This window comes from Barbus barbus, assembly GCF_936440315.1.
Source record: "Barbus barbus genome assembly, chromosome: 25".
Taxonomy (NCBI): Eukaryota; Metazoa; Chordata; class Actinopteri; order Cypriniformes; family Cyprinidae; genus Barbus; species Barbus barbus.
Window position 1 is genome coordinate 20303491 of NC_136753.1, and position 22948 is coordinate 20326438.

Consider the following 22948-nt stretch of genomic DNA (forward strand, 5'->3'; position numbering starts at 1 on the left):
TATTTATTTAATATAATTTTATATTTTCTATAGAGGTGTTGATTATATGACAGCATAACATTCATATCTATAGCTTGCGATGACAAATCTTAGTGTCTTGTTTTCTCTCTCAGATCAAAGTCCCATCATTCTCAGAGACCCTGTCTGCTCTGAATGTAGTGCAGGTGGCTGGAGGCTCTAAAAGTCTTTTTGCTGGTGAGTTGTTTAAAAAAAAAAAGAAAAAAAAGTCCTTTATGCCTTTGCTGCTTAATGCCATGCGTTACATTGATTGCACTACCAGTTAAGTGGTCTATGAAATTTCAGTTCCAACCCTGGGTGTATGATGCAAGGTGGTAAAAATCACTGTAATGCATGGCCTTGTGTATCATTTTGCAAAATAGCAGCAACAGCAATGTGATGCAATACACCGGTGTGTCTTTCTAATTGTTTTTTTTTATATCTAAAATAAAGGTTTTATTAGCGTTGGATGCTTATTATTTTGCAGTTAGATACCAAAGTATTACATTATACTCTTTTAACCAAATTAATGATTGATTCTTTGTCTTTACAGTGACTGCTGAAGGTAAAGTATATGCCTGTGGAGAGGCCACTAATGGAAGACTTGGGTTAGGACTGTCCAGTGGAACCATCCCTATACCAAGACAGATATCTGCCCTCAGCAACTATGTGGTCAAGAAAGTTGCTGTACATTCAGGTATGCCCTTTTTCTGTTGCAAGGAAAACATCCTTTGTTGTCAGAATGTTGTTTTAAAGTGGGTAAACTGTTTATGTTCAGGTGGTAGGCATGCCATGGCGTTGACTGTGGATGGAAAAGTATTTTCTTGGGGTGAAGGAGATGATGGCAAGCTTGGGCACTTCAGTCGAATGTAGGTCGTTTATACATCTTCCAATAGGAATGTAGAATATGTCGAAGGTTTCTAGAGGGATCTCTTTTTTTTTTTTTTTCACCAGGAACTGTGATAAGCCACGGCTTATTGAGGCATTGAAAACCAAGCGCATACGAGATATTGCTTGCGGCAGTTCTCACAGTGCTGCCATCACCTCAAGTGGCGAACTGTACAGCTGGGGTCTGGGTGAATATGGCCGTCTGGGCCACGGAGACAACACTACTCAGCTCAGACCCAAACTGGTATTTGTTTTACTTACAGTATATCATTAAACTCAGAGCTCTCTGTTCTAAACTGCAGAGTTACCATATATTTTTGCAGAGGAATCCCTATAAGGTGGAGGTGATGTGCGATGCACAACGGAAACACATTTTATATCATATACCATTTTTAATATGTAATTGAAAATGAATTTTGGCAGAATCTTTGAAGATTTAAGCCTTGCCCCATTTATGTAGATAGTAGCTGCACTTGTATGCCTATTGATACAATAAAAAAAGAAAATGTCACTAAGATGGCTGCAGAGTGGACTGACTTGCTTTAAACTTGCTAATTGTCATTGTGCAGTTTAAATTCAGTGAATGCTGTGTGTATCCCTCATTGCACTCGATCAAACTTGTCTGTGTGTATTTTGCAGGTCAAGGTGCTTTTAGGCCATCGTGTTGTCCAGGTGGCTTGTGGAAGTCGAGATGCCCAGACCCTTGCCCTTACAGATGAAGGTATCATCCTGCTTTTTGTTTTGTGGATTTAATGTAAGGTTCGTTTGTTGTGTTTTGGCTAGTTTTGTTTGCTTTTGCTTGGTTCTGTTTAGTTTCATTTAGTTGTTTTGCTTTTTCACCTGGTTTCGTTTAGGTTTGTCTGAGATTGTCTAGTTTGTTTTAGTTTAGCTTCATTTGGTTCTGTTTAGTTTGTCTCTGTTTGTCTTTGTTTAGTTTCGTTTAATTTGTTTTCAATTAGTTTTGATTAGTTCTGTCTGGTTCTGTTTGTTTTATTTTCGTTTGCCTTGGTTTCATTTAGTTCTGTCTAGTTTTGTTTCATATACACTGCCCTCCAAAAGTTTGGAAACACCCCTGGCTTTGTGGTTTTGGACGATATCAGCATAAATCCTTATTTTTTGGTGCAAATACATTAAAGTAACTTGACATTATCATTGAAGACCAGCAATAAAACATAATAATGGCAATATATACATGTCAAAGTCAGACATGCCCCTTTGCCAGCTGTGATGCCTGGTACCTGGTTTAAACTTGGCCCAGGTTTTTTAAAAGATTTTTTTTGGTCAGCACACCTTAATACTGCGGATTCAACAATTGATTGCCAATTCAAAGTCAATGTTTGAATAAACTGACAGCTCGGATGCCCAGATTAAGCAGAGATGTAATAGCTGTTAATGGTGGATATTTTGATGAATCTAAAATTTAAGTTTTTACTATGTATAAACTGTTTATGCAATACAATGTTTTTGTAGTTTGTGTTGTCCCTTATCAGTGCAAAATTATCACAAATTAAAAAGGACTCATGCCAATATTGTCCAAAACCCCACTTTTCTAGGGCGTTTCCAAACTTTTGGAGGGCAATGTGGCCTCACTGGGTTTGCTTTTAGCTCTGTCTGGTTTTGTGTGCTTTAGTTTCATTTGACTTGGCTTGGTTTGATTTAGATTGGGTGTTTTTTTTTTTTTTTTTTTCATTTTGTTGTTGCAGGCATATGAATGTATGTTTTTATGTTTTTAGGACTGGTCTTCTCATGGGGAGATGGAGACTTTGGAAAGCTGGGCCGTGGCGGAAGCGAAGGGTGTAACATTCCTCAAAACATAGAGCGTCTGAATGGGCAGGGGGTGTGCCAGATTGAATGTGGAGCTCAATTTTCCCTTGCCCTCACTAAATCTGGAGTTGTCTGGACCTGGTATGAATATTAGAGGAGATTTTGATTTTTTTTATTTAGATATATTACAGTACAATTCACGATTAAGTCTTAAAAATGCTTCTTTCCTCAGTGAAGCTGTTTAACATGCTACTGTTGCATTGTGCAGGGGTAAGGGGGATTACTTCCGACTGGGTCATGGCACAGATGTTCACGTGCGCAAACCCCAGATGGTTGAAGGACTGAAGGGGAAGAAGATAGTTCATGTGGCCGTAGGGGCCCTGCACTGCCTTGCTGTCACAGAAACTGGACAGGTGCGCTACAGGATTGTTTTTTTTACATTTAGCTGCTTGGTGGTATAGAGGAGTAGGACAACTACTACTTCCTCCTACTTTATTTTGGTACATTAAACAGCTCACGGTGCATGGTAAACAAAACTCACCTTTTGTTGACAAGTTGTTCACTTTATTGCTGGTGTAAGATGAAGTGTTGTTTGGGTAGGTATATGCGTGGGGGGATAATGACCATGGGCAACAGGGGAACGGCACAACCACAGTCAACAGAAAGCCTACGCTGGTGCAGGGTCTAGAGGGGCAGAAAATTACCCGTGTGGCCTGCGGCTCCTCTCACAGCGTGGCCTGGACCACCGTAGATGTCACCACACCCTCTGTCCATGAGCCTGTCCTCTTCCAGACTGCTAGAGACTCTCTGGGAGCCTCTTACCTTGGTAATTTCGACCCAATCTCCATTTATTTTCTGTTGTTGTGTGTCTGTTGCTTAAAGTTAAAGTTCTGTGGGGTTTCTTTATAGGTGTACCATCAGACAGTGACCCATCTTTACTAAGTAATAAGCTGAATGGCTTGAGCAGTGTGAAGCCCAACAGGCCATCTCTGGCAAAGATCCTGCTTTCTCTAGATGGTAATCTGGCCAAACAGCAAGCCCTGTCCCATGTGCTCTCTGCCCTGCAGATTATGTATGCCAGGTATGACCTTAATGCATATATTTAAGTTATTAGGACTACTCTGCATTCCAGATTGATTGTCTTCTGCTCCATAAAATAAATGTTCTGGCTTCACTTAATTACTCTTATGTCACACAGGGATGCAGTGGTGGGAGCATTGATGCCTGCCTCTATGATACCTCTGGAGTGTCCCTCCAGCTCTCCGGTGCCCCCTTCAGATTGTTCATCAGCATCCAGCCCCTGTGAGGCTGAGGGTCCAGCCCTGCCCTCAGAAACAGAAGAAAGAGTCAGTCCACACCCCTGGATGGACAGCAAACGAGGAGAGGTGAGGAGTGCTGCCTATGCATGACTGCTTTCACATTTGCTGTACTTTTTTCTTTTTTTTTTTTTTCTTTTTTTTGGTGTTTGTTTGTTTTCAGTAGTTAATAATCTGCGCACTTTGCCTCTTTTTGATGTATTTGCATTTATTTATTCAAATGTCCAAAACAACAGTATATGCTGTGCATTTACAAGCTTGTTCTGTCATATGGTATTGTATGGTCTAGGTGACCACATCTGAGGATGCCACTACCCCTTCTTCAGCGGTGACCCCTTCCGCTGCCTCTGCTTCATCTCGGCCCTTTATCCCAGTCACAGATGACCCTGGTGCTGCCAGCATCATTGCTGAGACCATGACCAAAACCAAAGAGGTCAGTAACGCATGCTTTCATGCAGTGGTTTAATGAAGTTAATAAAGATAAAAGATTGATTTATTGATCAATTTATTTTATTAGTTTTATTTTTAAAATTGTAATTCATTTTTTTTGGTTGTTTATGGTGGCATCAGCTTTTTAAATTTGTTTTAAATTAAAACATCTTTTTAAACCGCTATAACATACTGTAATGTAATTAGGGATGCATGTCTCAATTTATGATTGTGTGTTTCTTGTTTTGTTTACCATCTTACCAAGCTAGCGTTTATTTACTTTTAATTTTTTGTTTAGTTTTCACTGTTCATATAAATGCATGGTTCTTTGACTCTGCATTATGAGGAAAAATAACAGAATGGCCCAAATGAATTCTAGCCTGCCGGTCATAGAAATGTTCCTGTTAATTATACTTTGGAGATGTTTGTTCCTCGTCATTAAAATGTAATGCATGCATTTTAAGTCTGTTTAAAAAGGATTACATTTGTATGTTGACTTTGCTTCAATCCCTTGTATAAACAGAAGTGATATTTACAGTGGCCTGGTTTGATTTATTGGAACAGGACTCTGAGAGCCAGAGTAAAGCAGTAGGCCCAGAGCCACAATATCTGGATGAGTTTACCAGTCTGCTGGTTCCCGATGACACACGTGTGTTGGTAGACCTGTTAAAACTGTCTGTGTCTCTGCGCTCAGGCGATAAAGGCAAGGAAGTGCTGTCTGCTGTGCTGTCTGGCATGGGTACAGCCTTCCCACAGGTAAAAACCAACCTCTTTACTAATTCACTGCATGTTTTTCTAACTAAAATGGTAACATTTCATCTTTGAAATCTGTGTACTCGCATCTAAATGTGTTTGGCACACAGGTGGCAGATATGCTGCTGGAGTTGTGTGTGACTGAGTTAGAGGACGTAGCCACTGACTCTCAAAGCGGCCGGCTGTCATCGCAGCCTGTGGTGGTGGAGAGCAGTCACCCATACACTGATGACACTTCCACGAGCGGAACTGTGAAAATACCAGGTCACCTTGTGTTTTTCTGTTTATTCAGCATTCCAGCAGCCATAACAACCTCATTGCTGTTGCTTGCCAAAGCATCATTATTTTTAAATCCTTATACACTCCCAGTTTTGCACAAGCCACTCATATTTTCTTCAGAATTTAAAAAAAATCTGTTATTTTATTGTTGATTGACCAGTGCTGGATTTATTTGATCAAAAATGCAGTAAAAAGAGTAATATTGTGAAATGAATATTTTTCAGGATTTTTTTGTTAAATAGAACAGCATTTATTTTAAATGATTTTTTTCAAAAAGGTCTGGCTGCAGACTTGCACTTGCACTCTCAGATTTGTACTCTCAGACACTCGCTCTTCCGTGAGTGATGTCACTTGCAGTCTTTTTTTATTTTCATTCGAGACTAATCGTGTGCGTTGCCATTGGAGACAAGACGCTGTGGTGCTTAAACGATTAAAACGAATTTACTATAATAACGAACAGGGTCCTGCAAGTCATCTGTAGGAGAAAAAGACAAGACCTGCAGATCCATGGCTACAGAACAGGAGAATATGAACGCAATGTGCAAAGTTTCTCATTAAGTGGTTTCCTCCCGCAGAAAACCATAAACACTTAATGTGTTAAGATAGTGCTATTAAAATATCAAATTCAGTTTACAGTTTATTAATATAATGAATATGTTTATGTTTGATTGGATAGATTTGATTTGTAGATATTCCAAAAAACTATTACTCCCGATGCCGTATTCCTGGACCAAATATGAAAATGAGGCCAGATTATTTCTATGAAAGATGTGTTGGAGTTGTGTATTTAGATGGTACAAGAGGAGTGTTTGTGATTTGGTGAAATTTCCACCAGGCTGTCAGTGCTGCTGCTATAGTTGGTGCTTTAAAACAGGAGTGCTTTTTGATTGTCTGACTATAGAATAGTAAATCTGAAATTAGAATATACTTACAAATTGTTTGCTCCATATCTAGCCATATGTTTTCTGATGAGTTTGGGTGAATCCATTTGTATATCTGTTGAAGCCGATTAGCCAGAGAGTAGTGGTAGATATGTGGTGCTTCCAATCCTCCTTGTGTTTTTGGTTTCTGTAAAGTAGCTAGTTTAATTCTTGGGGTCTTATTTTTCCAGTAAAATTTGATAATGGAGTCTAAAGATTTAAACCAGGTGAGGGTGGGTTGTGTTGGGATCACTGAGAATAAATAGTTTAGTTTAGGGAGTATAGTCATTTTGATTACTGATATTCTGCCTATAATGGATAATGGTAAATTCATCCAGTGTTGAAGATCATCATTTATTGTTTTGAGTAATGGAGTGAAATTAAGACTAACCAACTCTGACAGCCTGGGGGAAATATTAATGCGTAAATATGTGATGTGATTGGTGCATGGAGGAATAGGTGATGTCTGGGATGTCACATCCAAGCTATTGTGATTTTAATGAAACAATGGAAGATTTACTCCAGTTGACTGAGTATTCAGAAATGTTTGAAAATGAATCAATAAGTTTAATTGTTTCTTGTAATGATGATGAGGGATCTTGTAAATATAGTAATGTCATCTGCATAAAGACTGATTTTGTGCTGTATGTTTAATGTTTGAACTCCTTTAATGTAGAATACCCTTAACCTTTAAGTCCCTTGTTGTTGTTGTTATATTATTAATAGTCCATTATGCCACATTGTGTTCATGACCGTCTGCTTGCCATTTTATAATAACTATACATCGAATTTTATCTTTTAATTGCACTTAATGTATCTTAATATTGTTTGTGTTTATGGTTTTCTGCGGGAGGAAACCGTTTAACGAGAAACTTTGCGCATTGCGTTCATATTCTGCTGTTCTGTAGCCACGGATTTACAGGTCTTGTCTTTTTCTCCTACAGATGACTTGCAGGACCCTGTTCGTTATTGTACTAAATTTGTTTTAATCGTTTAAGCACCACAGCGTCTTGTCTCCAATGGCAGCGCACACGACTCGTGTCGAATGCAAGTGACGTCGCAGGTAGCGGAGAGTCAAAGCAGCGATTGCAAGTGACATTGTAATTTAGTTTCTTTTTTCTTGTCTTCACCACCTAGCTACTGTTGTAAAATGTTGGAGAGATTTCAAACAAAATATAATCCATAAATAGAACAAAATAAAAAAGACTGCAAGTGACGTCACTCGCGGAAGAGCAAGTGTCTGAGCGTGCAAGTGCTGAGAGTGCAAGTGCAAGTCTGCAGCCAGACCCTTCTCAATTTTTTTGTAACATACTATAAATGTTTTTATTGTAACTTGATTAGTTTAACACATGCTTATTGAATAAAAGTTAGAATTTTTCAAAACATTTTTGAACTGTAGTGTAGATGCTTTATGAAGCTCTGTGCTGTAATAATTAGCAGATTTGAAGACATTAAAATTTGATCTTGCGTGTGGTTATTTTAGGTGCTGAAGGGTTGAGGGTGGAGTTTGATCGCCAGTGTTCAACAGAAAGGAGACATGACCCTCTTACCATCATGGATGGAGCCAATAGGATTGTGTCTGTTCGATCAGGTCACATTCTTTTTCCTTTTTTCTTTTTAACACTATTCAAAAAGTTGTTTGATCATTGGCCACATGACCTTACTTGTCCCCACCCCTTTAGGTCGTGAGTGGTCTGATTGGTCCAGTGAATTGAGGATTCCAGGAGATGAGCTGAAATGGAAGTTCACCAGTGATGGCTCTGTTAACGGCTGGGGCTGGCGCTTCACTGTTTATCCCATTATGCCTGCTGCTGGTACACCAGTTTAATATGAAATCACTTCATTGAACATACTTCATATGTAACCTGATATTCTGAAGTGCTTGAGCTTTATATTGAATTACCTGCAGGTCCTAAAGACCTCCTGTCAGACCGTTGCATTCTGTCCTGCCCTTCGATGGATCTAGTAACATGTCTGCTAGACTTTCGCCTGAACTTTGCTTCAAACCGTGGGATTGTGCCAAGGTTGGCAGCCTCGCTTGCTGCTTGTGCCCAGCTCAGTGCCTTGGGTAAGAGAAGAACCTTTGAAAGAATTATTATAGTATAGTACAGTATACTATTGTTTTATTTTTTTATTTGTATGTATAATTAATACAATTATGTTTTGTTTTATTATAATTAATACTACTCCGTGTTTTGGAGATATTGTTGATGTGAAGTGTCTTGGGCTTTTAGCAAAAGTTTATTTAATATTTGTAATCTCAGATTTAATCTTGAAATCAGAAATGTAAGGTTTTAGAATCCATATTCTATTGTGTTTTTTGTCTCTGTGCTTGCTCAGCGGCTGGTCATCGTATGTGGGCCCTGCAGAGGCTACGCAAGCTCCTAACCACTGAATATGGCCAATCCATAAACATCAACCGCCTCTTAGGAGACAGTGAAGGAGAGGCTCGCTCTATGGTTAGACTATGTTCTATGTAATTAATTCATGTATTAATTTATTTATGTAATTAACATAACTTGCATTGAATGTTGTATAGAGTTTTACAGGAAGTGCACTAGCCGCTCTAGTAAAAGGACTACCTGAGGCTTTACAGAGACAGTATGAGTATGAGGAACCCACAGTCAGAGGTGGCAAACAGCTGCTCCACAGTCCTTTCTTCAAGGTATGTTTGTCTCCATAACAAATGGACATGGTAAGATTTCCATATGAGTTTTCAAAAAATATTACTTTCTTGTCCTGTGTAGGTGTTGGTGGCACTTGCATGTGATCTGGAGTTAGACACTCTTCCATGCTGTGCTGAGACACACAAATGGGCTTGGTTCCGCCGCTATTGTACCGCATCCAGAGTGTTAGTGGCTCTGGACAAGAGGACACCTTTGCCCCGCCCTTTCCTGGATGAGGTAGGAATTTCTAATATTGGTTGGACGTTGGAGAATCTCTTACTTAACGGAGAGTTTTATTTATGTTCTGTGAATTTTTTGCATTTTTTCCACCAGGTGGCAAAGAAAATCCGTGAGCTCATGGCAGACCATGAGAACATGAACACACTCCATGAGAGTCATGACCTGTTTAAGAGGGAGCAGGATGAGCAGTTAGTTCAGTGGATGAACCGGTAAATCAACAAAACAAATCTGAGACCAGTGTTTAGCTAGTGAAAAAAATGACTTGGTGCTCTTTATGTATCATTTTAAATGGATGGAATTTTAGTATAGCTATTTTTTATTAAATTTCACAATTTCTTCATGTTTTCGGTTCACTAGACGGCCAGATGATTGGACACTCTCAGCAGGTGGCAGTGGGACCATCTACGGCTGGGGACACAATCACCGGGGTCAGTTAGGTGGTATTGAAGGAGCAAAAGTCAAGGTTCCCACACCAACAGAAGCTCTAGCCACACTGCGACCTGTTCAGCTGATCGGTGGAGAGCAGACCCTGTTTGCCGTAACCGCTGATGGGAAAGTAAGGCTTTGAATTTTTAAACTTTTTTTAAAATGTGAAAAGCCAGCAAAGGTTCCTTTTTAAAATATTCAGTACAAACATTTTATTAAGTACAGACCTATGTTGTTTATTCAGCGGTTGTTCTAATATCTTTGTCAGCCGAATAATGTCCTTAGTAACTTGTCTTTTCTGTCCTCAGCTGTATGCTACAGGATATGGTGCCGGTGGTCGACTGGGAATAGGAGGCACAGAGTCAGTCTCCACTCCGACCCTGCTGGAGTCAATCCAGCATGTTTTCATCCGGAAGGTGGCTGTGAACTCTGGCGGGAAGCACTGCTTGGCTCTCTCCTCTGAAGGAGAATTGTACTCCTGGGGAGAGGCTGAAGATGGAAAACTGGGACATGGAAACAGAAGGTCAGCCCCATACTGTGGTTACTACTGTTGTCCTTTCACATTTGGTTCATCTCCTGTAGTGACCTTCTACATATTTAAATTTCAGTATTTAACAGTTTCCGATTTTCACAGTGAAGACAAATGCTTACAGAAAAGTACATTTTGGACATGATACCATCATATTCTTTAGTGTCTTGAGTACAGTGAGTACTATTGAAATTCTGAATACTGTACTATGGGATATGTCAGAATGCCATAATATTACCGCCTGATACCATGACTGGATCGAACGACAGTACTTCGTGTAGTTCCTTAAAGAAGCAAAAGTCATTACCCACTCCAATATGTGCGCTAGACCATCACTGATTCGTTTTAGCAGCTTATACTAAGAGCTACGGTATGTGTGACTGGTAGTGCTGTCTTTTTCCCAGCCCATGTGACCGACCACGCGTGATCGAGTCTCTCAGAGGGGTGGAAGTGGTGGACATTGCGGCCGGTGGGGCCCATAGCGCCTGCATTACAGCCAGTGGAGAGCTCTACACGTGGGGCAAAGGTCGTTATGGTCGCCTGGGTCATGGAGACAGTGAGGACCAGCTTAAACCAAAACTGGTGCGTTCATTACATGTTATACATATTTATCTGGCATGAAAACAAAAAGATTGTAAATAGAAAATAACACATTTAAGTTATAGAACTATTTTTCTAAAACAAAACCATCACATATGTCATTGTTTAATGAAATGCGCATTGCTAAATATCGTTAGACTTTTGTAATATAATTATTATTATATCTTATATAATTTTGTTACACTTTTGTAACATTTTATGTTTCACTCTAAAATGGTCAATCAGAAATTGTTGTGTAAGTACAATCTCTGTAATTAATTTTTTTTTTTTATTATTATGGAAATTCATTAAAGATGGTGTGGGAACAATAATAATAATTTAATAACATTATATGTTAATATGATAACTGTAAACTAACAAAAAAAAAAAGTCAGTGGTAGTTTTTTTTAATTTTTATTTAACTGCTGCTAGGTTTGGTTTAGTTTGTAGTATCTCTACTCTCAAACACTGTATATTCTGTGAATTGCCTGTGCATGTTTATAGGTGGAGGCACTGCAGGGTCACCGGGTGATAGACGTTGCATGTGGCAGTGGGGACGCCCAGACCCTGTGTCTGACTGATGACGACATGGTGTGGTCATGGGGGGATGGAGACTATGGCAAACTGGGCAGAGGAGGAAGTGATGGATGCAAAGTGCCTATGAAGGTAGGACTGCTGCTGTAGTTACTTAAGCATCAAAGGCTTTCTGGTTAGTGATTCCTGTATGAATCTTCTTATCTCATTCTCTCTTTCTCTGCTTAGATTGACTCATTAACTGGATTGGGTGTTGTGAAAGTGGAATGTGGCTCTCAGTTCTCTGTGGCTCTTACCAAGTCTGGAGCAGTTTACACATGGTAAATCAGTCCCACAATGCAGTGGTATATAAACTGATGTTTTATTTTGTGAGAACATATTTAGAGATTTTACGTTTGTTTATTTTAGGGGCAAAGGCGACTACCACAGACTGGGACATGGCTCGGATGATCATGTTCGCAGACCCAGGCAGGTCCAGGGTTTGCAAGGCAAGAAGGTCATAGCCATAGCAACTGGTTCTCTTCACTGTGTATGCTGCACAGAGGATGGTAGGTCATCATATAGCATGTTTATCTAAAATAGATTTCAGGTTTTCTTTTGTCTGGCATAGTCTGTCTGTATACCTATTTGTATTTTCTAAAGACATGAATTTAAACACACAGGTGAAGTGTACACATGGGGTGACAATGATGAGGGTCAGCTCGGTGACGGGACCACCAATGCTATTCAGCGGCCCAGGCTGGTGGCAGCACTGCAGGGCAAGAAGATCAACCGTGTGGCTTGTGGCTCAGCACACACACTTGCCTGGTCCACTAGTAAACCTACCAATGCTGGAAAACTGCCTGCTCAGGTACTGTACCTCCAAATATAGATAAATCACATAGGACTACAAAAAAAAACTAAACTAAATGTTTAACAATTAATCTTTTTAAGTGTATTAAATATATTATGTCTGTAGGTTCCTATGGAGTACAACCACCTGCAGGAGATCGCCATTATAGGCTTGAGGAACCGATTACTGCTCCTGCACCACATCTCTGAGCTCTTCTGCCCCTGTATCCCAATGTTTGACCTAGAAGGACGACTGGGTGAAACTGGACATGGCGTCTCCGTTGGTTTTGACACGCTGCGTGGAATCCTTATTTCGCAGGGCAAGGTAAGAATATTTTTGTGGATGGTACTTGCATGATTTTCTAATTATATTTATTAATAATTGTTTTCAATATCTCTAGGAGGCAGCATTCCGTAAAGTGGTTCAAGCCACTATGGTTAGAGACAGGCAGCATGGGCCGGTGGTGGAGCTAAACAGGATACAGGTACACTTGTTTAAACTGCACATGTAGTTTGAAATTTGCAATCAACTCTATTCTAATTTGGCCTCAAATAAATCTCAGAGTCCAAATGTAATATTTTCCATAAACTAATGTATTAATTTTTTTCATGTTTGAAATATGTTGGCAAACTGATTTTTATTTCAGTATATTGAATAGTAACCCATTGTGTTATAATTATTATTGTTATTATTATGTTTTAACCTTAATAATGTAATAACCTTAACCTTTAAAATACAATTGATTTGCTCTAATCAGAAACAGTTATTCTTTGTTGCAATTTTAAACCATGTATTTATGTTTCCATTTTGAAAAACTATGACCAAAATGCATTTTATTTATTCTCCAAAGTTAATTTTTGCTTGCATTTCCCATTTGGTTTGAGAGTTCATTAGAGTGGTAAACAGAATCCAAAATGAACAATTACTTTTAATGGGCAAAAATAGCTACCGTAAAATTGTCTCCCTTTCCCTAATCACCGTAATTATTTTTGCATTTCCTGCTCCTTCCTGTCAGCACGGACATGCAAGTACTATGTACACCATATGATTATTATCATCCGTTTTATTTTTGTTAGAATTCTGAGGGAGTTAGCAGCACTAAATCTTAATATTTTAAGGGATTTGGTCATTAAACATCATATAAATGTGTGATTTGTTTTTGGATCTGCTCATCATGAGGTTCTTCATGAGATTTACACCCAAATATGTTTATTCATGGACCAGTGACCCTCTAATAAGGCCCCTAGAGCCTGGCACTGATCTGGCAAGTCTCACAGCCGGAAAGCATAACAATGGAGTTTATATATCAGAGCAGAAATGCTGTATATGGAGAAGCCTGTAATAACTTATCCTCATTCTCTCGACCAGGTCAAGCGTTCCCGCAGTAAAGGAGGACTGGCAGGGCCGGATGGCACCAAGTCAGTATTTGGGCAGATGTGTGCTAAGATGAGTTCTTTCAGCCCTGACAGTCTGCTGCTGCCACACCGGGTCTGGAAGGTCAAGTTTGTGGGTGAGTTTAGAGAGGGATGAAAGATGGGAAAAGGCCCTTGGATCGTATCTTTAACAAGTTTCTTACCCTTTGTGTGTGTTTTTAGGTGAGTCAGTTGATGACTGTGGTGGCGGATACAGTGAATCTATCGCAGAAATGTGTGAGGAACTACAGAACGGTCTCACTCCTCTCCTCATCGTCACTCCTAACGGCCGAGACGAGTCAGGAGCAAACAGAGATTGCTTCCTGCTCAACCCAGCTGCTAAGTCCCCTCTGCACATCAGCATGTTCCGCTTCCTAGGTACCTTCTGCTTGTGTTTCCCACACTGAAAATGCTTTTAAGGCTTGATGAAACGGTCTAAAATTTTACAGCTGTAATACTTCCCTCCATTAGATCTGTTGATCTACCATGTTGTCGTCTTTTATTTGTGTATAGGAGTACTCCTGGGCATAGCGATCCGTACAGGAAGTCCTCTAAGTCTCTACCTAGCTGAACCTGTGTGGAAACAGCTGTCAGGCATGAACCTGACCATTGCAGATCTCAGTGAGGTAGGACCCGTGTGTGAATCCAAAAATGTAATCACAAACTAAAACTTTCACAAAACTAAAACCTAAATGTTAAAAAGAAAAATTTTCAATAAGTTTTGTTTTGTTTTGCTGCTTTTTTGGTGTATTAGTTTCAGTTAACACTTTAGGGGGGTTTTCAGAAAGCCTGGGCAAAAATATACAATAAGCAGCTTTCTCTAAATCTATGTGGTATGTTTGTGCTACAGTAAGACTGCATTTCCCAGCAGTTGTTCAGATATCTTTTTTTTTTTTTTTTTTTTTTTTTTTTTTTTTTTTTCTTTATTGATCTCTGAGATGTGCTGTTTGAGATGCACAGTAAAGTGTGTGGGTGAGTGTGTGCACATGCACGTGTGATGTGTAAAAATGAATGTGAGTGTATGCGTCTCCTGCATTCACGCTGAGATCATGTGTTGCTGAGACATCTACAGTGATGGCGTTTCTCAGCGCAGGATGTCTCTTGCTCACAGAGTAGCTGTTGTTTGTTGCTTTTGCCTGGAGATATTAGAAAGGTTAAAGAGAAAGATTACCGAGCACAAGACAACAGTGAGACACTGACCGTGATGCACTCAAAAACACCCACACGTTCTTTTCATTCCTTTTCTATAGTCATTTGCGCAGGTTTAGACACTCTTCAGTCATTTTTGTTGAATGAATCTAGGTCATGGAGACCGTCTCCTCCACAGAATATACTCCTGCTTGATCACGAAGATCATCCAACTGCAATTTGAAGATTTACTGGTACCTGATTCTGGAAGCTTTATTTAAATATGCTCAAGTCATTCAAAATACTAGTGATATTTATATTTTGTGGTTTATTTATTTTATGTTTTTGAATGAAGTCTTGTATGCTCACCCATGCTGTTTATTTTATCCCCAAAAAAAAAAATTGGTAAAACCAGAAATATTTGGAAATGCTACTACAATTTAAAAATAATAATAGTTTAAAATGTAATTTATTCCTGTGATTGCAAAGCGGAATTTTTTTAGCAGACATTACTCTAGCCTTCAGTGTCACATGATAATTCAGAAATCATTATAAAATTGATGTGGTGCTCAAGAAACTTTTCTCGTCTGTGCCAATAGCCTCATGGGCAGCGTGTCGACAACACCGTTGCGCTTCGGGCGTCACGAGTTCGAGTCCCAGCTCGCAGCCCTTTCTCGATCCTGTTCCCCCTCTCTCTCTCTCTCTCTCTCTCTCTCTCTCTCTCTCACTTTGCTTCCTGTCAACTTTGATCTGTCCTATCAAAATAAAGGCAAAAAAAATGCCAAAAATAAATCTTTTTTTTTTTTTTGGTATTATCAATGCTGAAAAAAGTTGTGCTGCTTAATATTTTGTGGACATTTGCACTCTTTTTTTTTTTTTTTTTTTTAGGATTTTTTGGTTATAAAGATGAAAAGTACAGCATTTATTTGAAATATAAATATTTTGAAACATACATTTCTTTAATGTTGCCGTTGATCAATTTAGTGGGTACTAGTTGAGGAAAAAGTGTTAATTTCTTTAAAAAAAAAAAAACCTTCTCACTCCAAACTTTTGAACAATGGTGCATATATAGTATGTTTATTTAAAGTTTTACATCTGACCTCACCCTTCTTTTGTGTGTGTTAGGTGGACAAGGACTTTATTCCCGGTCTGATGTACATCAGAGATAATGAGGCATCTGCAGAGGAGTTTGAAGCTATGCCTCTGCCCTTCACTGTGCCCAGTGCCTTTGGACAGGAAGTCCAGCTCAGCTCCAAACATTCCCACATCAGCCTAGAGAACCGAAGTGAATATGTGCGGCTAGCAATAAATTACAGGTGTGAATAATTTGCTGAAAAAATGTTACCAACCAATTCTCTGGAGTAAAAACTGTTCATGAGTAAAATGGATATGATGTTGTTTTGATTCTCCAGGCTGCATGAGTTCGATGAGCAGGTGTCTGCAGTAAGGGAAGGTATGGCACGTGTGGTACCGGTGCCTCTGCTCTCTCTCTTTACTGGCTATGAGCTGGAGACCATGGTTAGTGTGTCTTCAACATACAAACATAGACTGAGCGAATGTCATCATGAATTCTTATTAGGCTGCATATCACTTGTTTGTGTTGTTTAGGTGTGTGGCAGTCCGGACATCCCCCTGCACCTGCTCAAATCAGTGGCCACATATAAGGGGGTGGAACCGACTGCTCCTCTCATCCAGTGGTTCTGGGAGGTGATGGAATCTTTCTCCAACACCGAACGCTCGCTCTTCCTCAGGTTCGTCTGGGGTCGCACGCGCCTCCCCAGGACCATCGCAGACTTCCGTGGACGAGACTTTGTGGTGCAGGTAACTTGTAGCTCTGAAAAGTGTCACTTAATGTCACGGTGCACACAGCAGGGAACACGCAGACGAGGATGTAACTCAAAATTACAGTCTTTACTTAAGACATCAAGGCAGGGCAAAACAAGACAGACAGGAACACCGGGGAGTAACGAGTAGACCAGCCGAAATCAAACTGAACAGACAGGACTATAAATACACAGGATAATCATAGATAATTAGACAAACACGGCTGGACAAGAATTAACTAATAATCACATATAACAAGGACAGGAAACAAATCAAATATGGAAACATGAGGTGGGAACACATGACACACGACAGAGGACTGACACTTAAAGGGACTGTTCCCCAAAAATGAATGTCTACTTAACTGCATATACACTTATATATACACTACGTATATATACACACTACCATTCTCACCAAGGCTGCATTTATTTAATAAAAAATATAGTAAAAACTGTAAACTGTGTGTGTATATGAATATTAGATAAATGTGTACAAATAAATATTAGTGCTCATTTTTAGATTATCTGTCCTATTTGACCAGGTGCTGGACAAATACAACCCCCCGGACCACTTCCTCCCAGAGTCCTACACCTGCTTCTTCCTGCTCAAGCTGCCTCGCTACTCCTGTAAGCTAGTCTTGGAGGAGAAACTAAAATACGCCATTCACTTCTGCAAGTCCATTGACACGGATGACTACGCACGAATTGCTTTGAGCGGTGAGCCAGCTGCAGATGACAGCAGCGACGACTCTGACAATGAGGATGCAGACTCCTTTGCTTCCGACTCCACGCAGGATTACCTGACAGGCCACTGAACTCTTAACCCCTGGTTAAACTCCATCTCACATACACACACACACACACACACACACACACACAGACACAGACATAGTGTAGGAAGCCTTGAAAATAAGCTGACAAAAAGAAGTTTAAATAAAAAATGAACCGAAGGTGTCTGTTTTAACCTCATTTATTAATGTGCATAGACACAAATACAACTAAATGAAGAGAAAAAATATCAGAAGACTGATATATGTATATCATTATGTGCAATTAGCTTTAAAGCACTATTAAGCTGGTGAAAAGCAAAATAGATATATTTTTTTTTTTTTATTTGTTGTGAAGAGAAACCAGGAAGACGGGAAAAACTACGCAACTTTGTTAAACATTGTGTTCATGTTTTATTACAGAGGACCGACCGCTTAGCCTAGCACTGTGGTAGACGACTCCTGACATACTCCTGATCGATTTTGTGTTAAATGGGTAGTATTATGAACTGTAGCTTTGCCTCTTCGTTTGAAAACCGCAGTGTTTCTTTAAGAACCTTTTTAACTTTGAGCAGCACATTTTGTTTTCTCATTTGGTCAGTGGAAGCCTGGTCAGGGGTTGTTTTTAGGTCGTCGGTCACTGTATTTTCTCCTCCTATATGTGTCTGCACTGTTCTCCTAATGGAATGTATATAAATTGATTGTGCCATGTGTTTGAGAGGTCTCATTCCCATGTTATAAATAAATGTTAATTTCTGTTAATAAATTTAAACCAAATTTCTCTTGTAAGTTTTATTTTCTTGTTTTGAAACCTGTTTTCCTACATTTCTTTTGAATTGATATAATTATAGATTTTTGTGTCTTTATAGAGTATATATTACTTGTTTGAATTGGGGAAAAATATATCTTAAATGCATAGATGGATAGATGCAGTTAAAGTCAAAAGTTTACATAGACCTTTCAGAATCTGCTAAATGTTGATTATTTTACCAAGTAAAAGGGATCATACAAAATGCATGTTTATTTAGTACTGACCTGAATGAGATTTCCACAGGAGAAAATAATAGTTGAATTTATAAAAATGACCCTGTTCAAAAGTTTACATACACTTAATTCTGAATACTGTATTGTTGCCTGAATGATCCACAGCTGTCATTTGTTTTTTGTTTTTTGTTTAGTGATAGTTGTTCATGAGTCCCTTGTTTGTCCTTAACCGTTAAACTGCCTGCTGTTCTTCAGAAAAATCCAAGTTTTGAACAATTTTTCAAAGTAAATATTTTTTCTTCATTTAGTACAGCCCATCAGAAGCTACAGAAGACATTTAAATGTTTCCCAGAAGATTCAAATTCAAGACGTTTTCACCCCTTGGCAGATTTTTCCTTCTGGAGCATTTGTGAGTGTTTGAACCTTCTGTGATAGTTGCATATGAGTTCCTCAGTCGTCCTCAGTGTGAAAAGATGGATAATATTTAATATGATAGCCTATATTATATAAAATCCACAATCACTGTCTGGTAGAAAAGAGTGGTAACAGTTTATTCTAAAATTCAAATTTGTTTGAATTTGAAAATGTAAACTCTGAAATTACTTGCTTCTGGTATCAATACTGGAAATAATGGTTCTAATAAAGAAATCAAATGCATTCTAAAAGTGTGTGTAAAAGTTATATATATATATATAATGTGTGTGTGTGTGTATGCGTATGTATATATGGATATAATTTGAAATACCCAAATATGTAGTCAGTTTACCATTGTTTCAGGTTAACATGGTTTAGGTTCATCTACTTTGGCTTTAGTCTTGTGTGGAATTTCCAGACCCTGTAAGAAATTTCTCTCGAACACTAACATAAACGGTTTAATAAAATCCTCATAATGACCTGCACGACTCGCATTGGCTCATGTGGTAGAGAGTGAGCACTTCCACTCCCTTACAGCTCTCACATGCAGCCAGAGGATAGTCAAGTGATGTTTATATATGAACCGGCTGAGCTATCGAGCTCCGCATACGTTACTTTTGCTTCACAGGCCTTGTTCATGGGCCACAATAGTAAGCTCAGAGGTCAAGCGTCACATCAAAACCCGCCTTCTCTATCCTCCGTCTACTTCAAAGTGTGACGTAGGCCGTGGAGATAACAATTAGTCATTTGGCAGACGCTTTTATCCAAAGCGACTTACAATTGGGGAATACAAAAAGCGATTAATCTTGAAGAGGCAATCAGACAGAGGAAGTGCTCGTAACACCAAGTCTCAGTCATTGTTCAAATAAATTCAAGCTAGCAAGCGAAGAGAAAGATAGAGGGAATCTTTTTTTTTTTTGAGTTTAGGATGAAGTCAAGTACTGCCGAAAGAGATGAGTTTTCAGTTGTTGCTTGAAGATTGCCAGGGATCCGGCGTTCTGGATAGGGGTGGGAAGATTATTCCACCAGCCAGGAATGGTGAACGAGAATGTTCTGGAGAGTGATTTTGAGCCTCTCTGTGATGGTACCACAAGGCGTCGCTCACTAGCAGATCTCAGACTTCTGGAGGGGATGTAGGTTCGTAATAGTGAGTGGAAGTAGGAGGGTGCTGAGCCTGTGGTAGTTCTGTATGCAAGCATCAGTGTCTTGAACTTGATGCGAGCTGCCACTGGTAGGTAAAAAGGTATTAGGGGTGCATGACAGAGAGGAAAGAGGAGGGGAAAGTGTTTTATGATGGCTTAATTTGGCTTAGAAAGCAGGAGCATTCTTCACCGTCTTAATGTTTTTTTTTCTTTCTTTCATAAGCAGAAACCACAGAGCGCATTATGCTGGAATGGGTCAGGTGTTCTACTCATGTTGGGTTGGCTCCAGGCAGGCAGAAGAAATGAACCAGCTGTAAAACTGTACTTCTTTAAGAATGCAGCAGCAAGGTCTGACTTTACTGTACATTCATAAATGGTTCAAACAGCCTGAGAAAACCAAAATACTTGTTTTAAGCAAGTCAGGCTTCATTAAACTTAAACATTTCACTTGAATTGATATTCTGATCAATGTATTTGTAATGAAAAATACAACCCGAATTGCAGAAATGTTGGGACGTTTTTTTAAATTTGAATAAAATGAAAACAAAGAATTTCAAATCACGAGCCAATATTTTATTCACAATAGAACATAGATAACAAATGTTTAAACAGAGAAATTTGTACAATTTTTTGCACAAAATGAGCTAATTTCACATTTGATGCCTGCCACAGGTCTCAAAATAGTTGGAATGATGGCATATTTACCATGGTGTAGCATCTCCTCTTCTTTTCAAAACAGTTTGGAGACGTCTGGGCATCGAGGTTGAGTTTCTGGAGTTTTGGTGTTGCAATTTGGTCCCATTCTTGCCTGATGCCCCAAATGTTCTCTATAGGTGAAAGATCTGGACTGCAGGAAGGCCAGTTCAGCACCCGGACTCTTCTACTACGAAGCCATGCTGCAGTATGTGGTTTTGCATTGTCCTGCTGAAATACGTCATCTGCAGGGGAGCACATGTTGCTCTAAAACCTTTATATACCTTTCAGAATTCATAGTACCTTCCAAAACAAGCTGCCCATACCGTATGCATTTATGCACCCCCATACCATCAGAGATGCTGGCTTTTGAACTGAACGCTGATAACACGCTGGAAGGTCTCCCTCCTCTTTAGCCCGGAGGACACGGTGTCTGTGAATTCCAACAAGAATGTCAAATTTGAACTCGTCTGACCATAGAACATTTTTCCACTTTGAAACAGTCCATTTTAAATGAGCCTTGGCCCACAGCACACGATGGCGCTTCTGGACCATGTTCACATATGGCTTCCTTTTTGCATGATAGAGCTTTAGCTAGTATTTGCAGATGGCACGGCGGATTGTGTTTACCGACAGTGGTTTCTGGAAGTATTCCTGGGCCCATTTGTAATGTCAATAACAGAATCATGCCGATGAGTGATGCAGTGTCATCTGAGGGCCCGAAGACCATGGGCTTCCAACAAAAGTCTTCGGCCTTGTCCCTCACGCACAGAGATTTCTCCAGTTTCTCTGAATCTTCTGATGATGTTATGCACTGTAGATGATGAGATTTGCAAAGCCTTTGCAATTTGACATTGAGGAACGTTGTTTTTAAAGTACTCCACAATCTTTTTATGCATTCTTTCACAGATTGGAGAGCCTCTTATATCCCTTACATCCCTTATATAGCTAATCATGTTACAGACCTGATTAACTATTTGGCAATTAACTTAATTATTTGCTCGATGTTCTCCCAGCTGAATCTTTTCAAAATGTCTTGCTTTTTCAGCCCTTTGTTGCCCCCATACCAGCTTTTTTAAATTTGAAATTAGCTCATTTAGTGGATAAAAGTGTAACATTTCTCAGTTTAAACATTTATGTTCTCTATGTTCTATTGTGAATAAAATATTGGCTCATGTGATTTGAAGGTCTCACACACACTCAAACAATACAATACATATGAGACAATATTTTTCAGTAGTGGACCCCACTGTATATTTGGTTATGAAATACAGCTTTAATTAATCTTAAAAATTGAGGAGTTCCTGTACCCTTCTTGCTTTTCCTGTCAATTAAGGAAATGAAATGTTATGTACAGTAAGAAGAGTTGAATTCATTCAGTTGGGATACATAAGCAGGCATCACTGTATGAGGGTATGTGTGTGGTCAGTGTGGACTTTTTTGTGATTAGGAGATCTCAGACAGCCAGGATCCTTTGATGGCTGGATCTATTGGATGTTTTATAGGATCTCAATAGCCACATACTGGATAACGCACACTTATCTTTACCTCTTTTTGTCTCCTTTCCTCATTATTATCCGAAGACTCTGTTTGACCTTGCAAAGTCCAATTATGCACTTCAGTGGGTTTCACGGTCTATCCCATTTCTGATGTACACCAGTAAAAATGGGTTCCCACAGGATCACTCTGAGCTGATACTACATCACATCAAGGCTTTTTTCTTTGAGGAATGTGCAGGAAGTGCTTAGGAAATATAAATGAATCCAAACAGCTGTCTGATTGAAGGAGTTGTCTGTCTTGATTATTCTCAAATCAATTCCCTCTATCAGTATCGTACCATCATCAGTGCATGTTAAAATGAGTAAGAAGTTCCCCATTTTCCTTAATGACAGCAGCACTTGAGCATGATCTCTACATGTTTGTGTAAAACTTTTATCCAGCATAATCCAGCTTGTGTATAAATTCTGTGTTGTATTGGATATAACCCTCCTGATACAAGTGTAGATGAGTGTAGACCTTACACTGTGTGCACTGGGCCAAAATCCAGACTCTACTAGAAGTCACATGAAAGTCTCTCTCACTCTTTCCTCTTCCCCACAGCGATCAACAGTGCTTTTTCCAACCCATGTGACACACCACATCGCCTCCATGATCACTCAGCTCTCTCCTGCTTTCCAACTGGCTGCTTAATGACACTTTGACATGCATTCTATTCTGAAATGTGATTCACAATGAAAAGAAAGTGGGTAAGGTTAGGTCCAATTCAGAACTATGTGTGTTAAACCACCCAGAATCAGCTTGGATAATTCATGTCTTTTGTGCGTTATTAGTTCCTTTAAAATAAATAGGATGATGGAATATGATCTCTGATGTTGAATTTCGTGGTTAATTTGATACCTGACCTCTGACTTTGACCCCTGCCAATAATCT

General features: G+C 39.3%; 1 protein-coding gene across 3 annotated transcripts in view; it reads left to right on the plus strand.

Moving 5' to 3' along the window:
• Positions 1–18925, plus strand: part of LOC306844402 (E3 ubiquitin-protein ligase HERC2-like) — a 53161-nt gene extending 34236 nt beyond the window's left edge. For all 3 annotated transcript variants that reach the window (XM_079376498.1, XM_079376499.1, XM_079376500.1), the window contains 36 exons: positions 114–195; positions 551–694; positions 776–866; positions 952–1129; positions 1525–1606; positions 2619–2790; positions 2918–3062; positions 3250–3475; positions 3559–3730; positions 3848–4034; positions 4255–4398; positions 4959–5150; positions 5258–5411; positions 7830–7937; positions 8029–8160; positions 8256–8414; positions 8687–8805; positions 8886–9011; positions 9094–9249; positions 9346–9461; positions 9610–9808; positions 9987–10201; positions 10612–10789; positions 11291–11452; positions 11549–11640; positions 11729–11868; positions 11983–12170; positions 12279–12476; positions 12553–12636; positions 13521–13662; positions 13748–13942; positions 14078–14190; positions 15818–16008; positions 16105–16210; positions 16301–16513; positions 17061–18925. In XM_079376498.1, coding sequence (XP_079232624.1) covers positions 114–195; positions 551–694; positions 776–866; positions 952–1129; positions 1525–1606; positions 2619–2790; positions 2918–3062; positions 3250–3475; positions 3559–3730; positions 3848–4034; positions 4255–4398; positions 4959–5150; positions 5258–5411; positions 7830–7937; positions 8029–8160; positions 8256–8414; positions 8687–8805; positions 8886–9011; positions 9094–9249; positions 9346–9461; positions 9610–9808; positions 9987–10201; positions 10612–10789; positions 11291–11452; positions 11549–11640; positions 11729–11868; positions 11983–12170; positions 12279–12476; positions 12553–12636; positions 13521–13662; positions 13748–13942; positions 14078–14190; positions 15818–16008; positions 16105–16210; positions 16301–16513; positions 17061–17333 — 5574 coding nt within the window. In that variant the 3' untranslated portion in view covers positions 17334–18925. The remainder of the gene's footprint in view (positions 1–113; positions 196–550; positions 695–775; positions 867–951; positions 1130–1524; positions 1607–2618; positions 2791–2917; positions 3063–3249; positions 3476–3558; positions 3731–3847; positions 4035–4254; positions 4399–4958; positions 5151–5257; positions 5412–7829; positions 7938–8028; positions 8161–8255; positions 8415–8686; positions 8806–8885; positions 9012–9093; positions 9250–9345; positions 9462–9609; positions 9809–9986; positions 10202–10611; positions 10790–11290; positions 11453–11548; positions 11641–11728; positions 11869–11982; positions 12171–12278; positions 12477–12552; positions 12637–13520; positions 13663–13747; positions 13943–14077; positions 14191–15817; positions 16009–16104; positions 16211–16300; positions 16514–17060) is intronic.
• The last annotated feature ends 4023 nt before the right edge of the window (positions 18926–22948 follow it).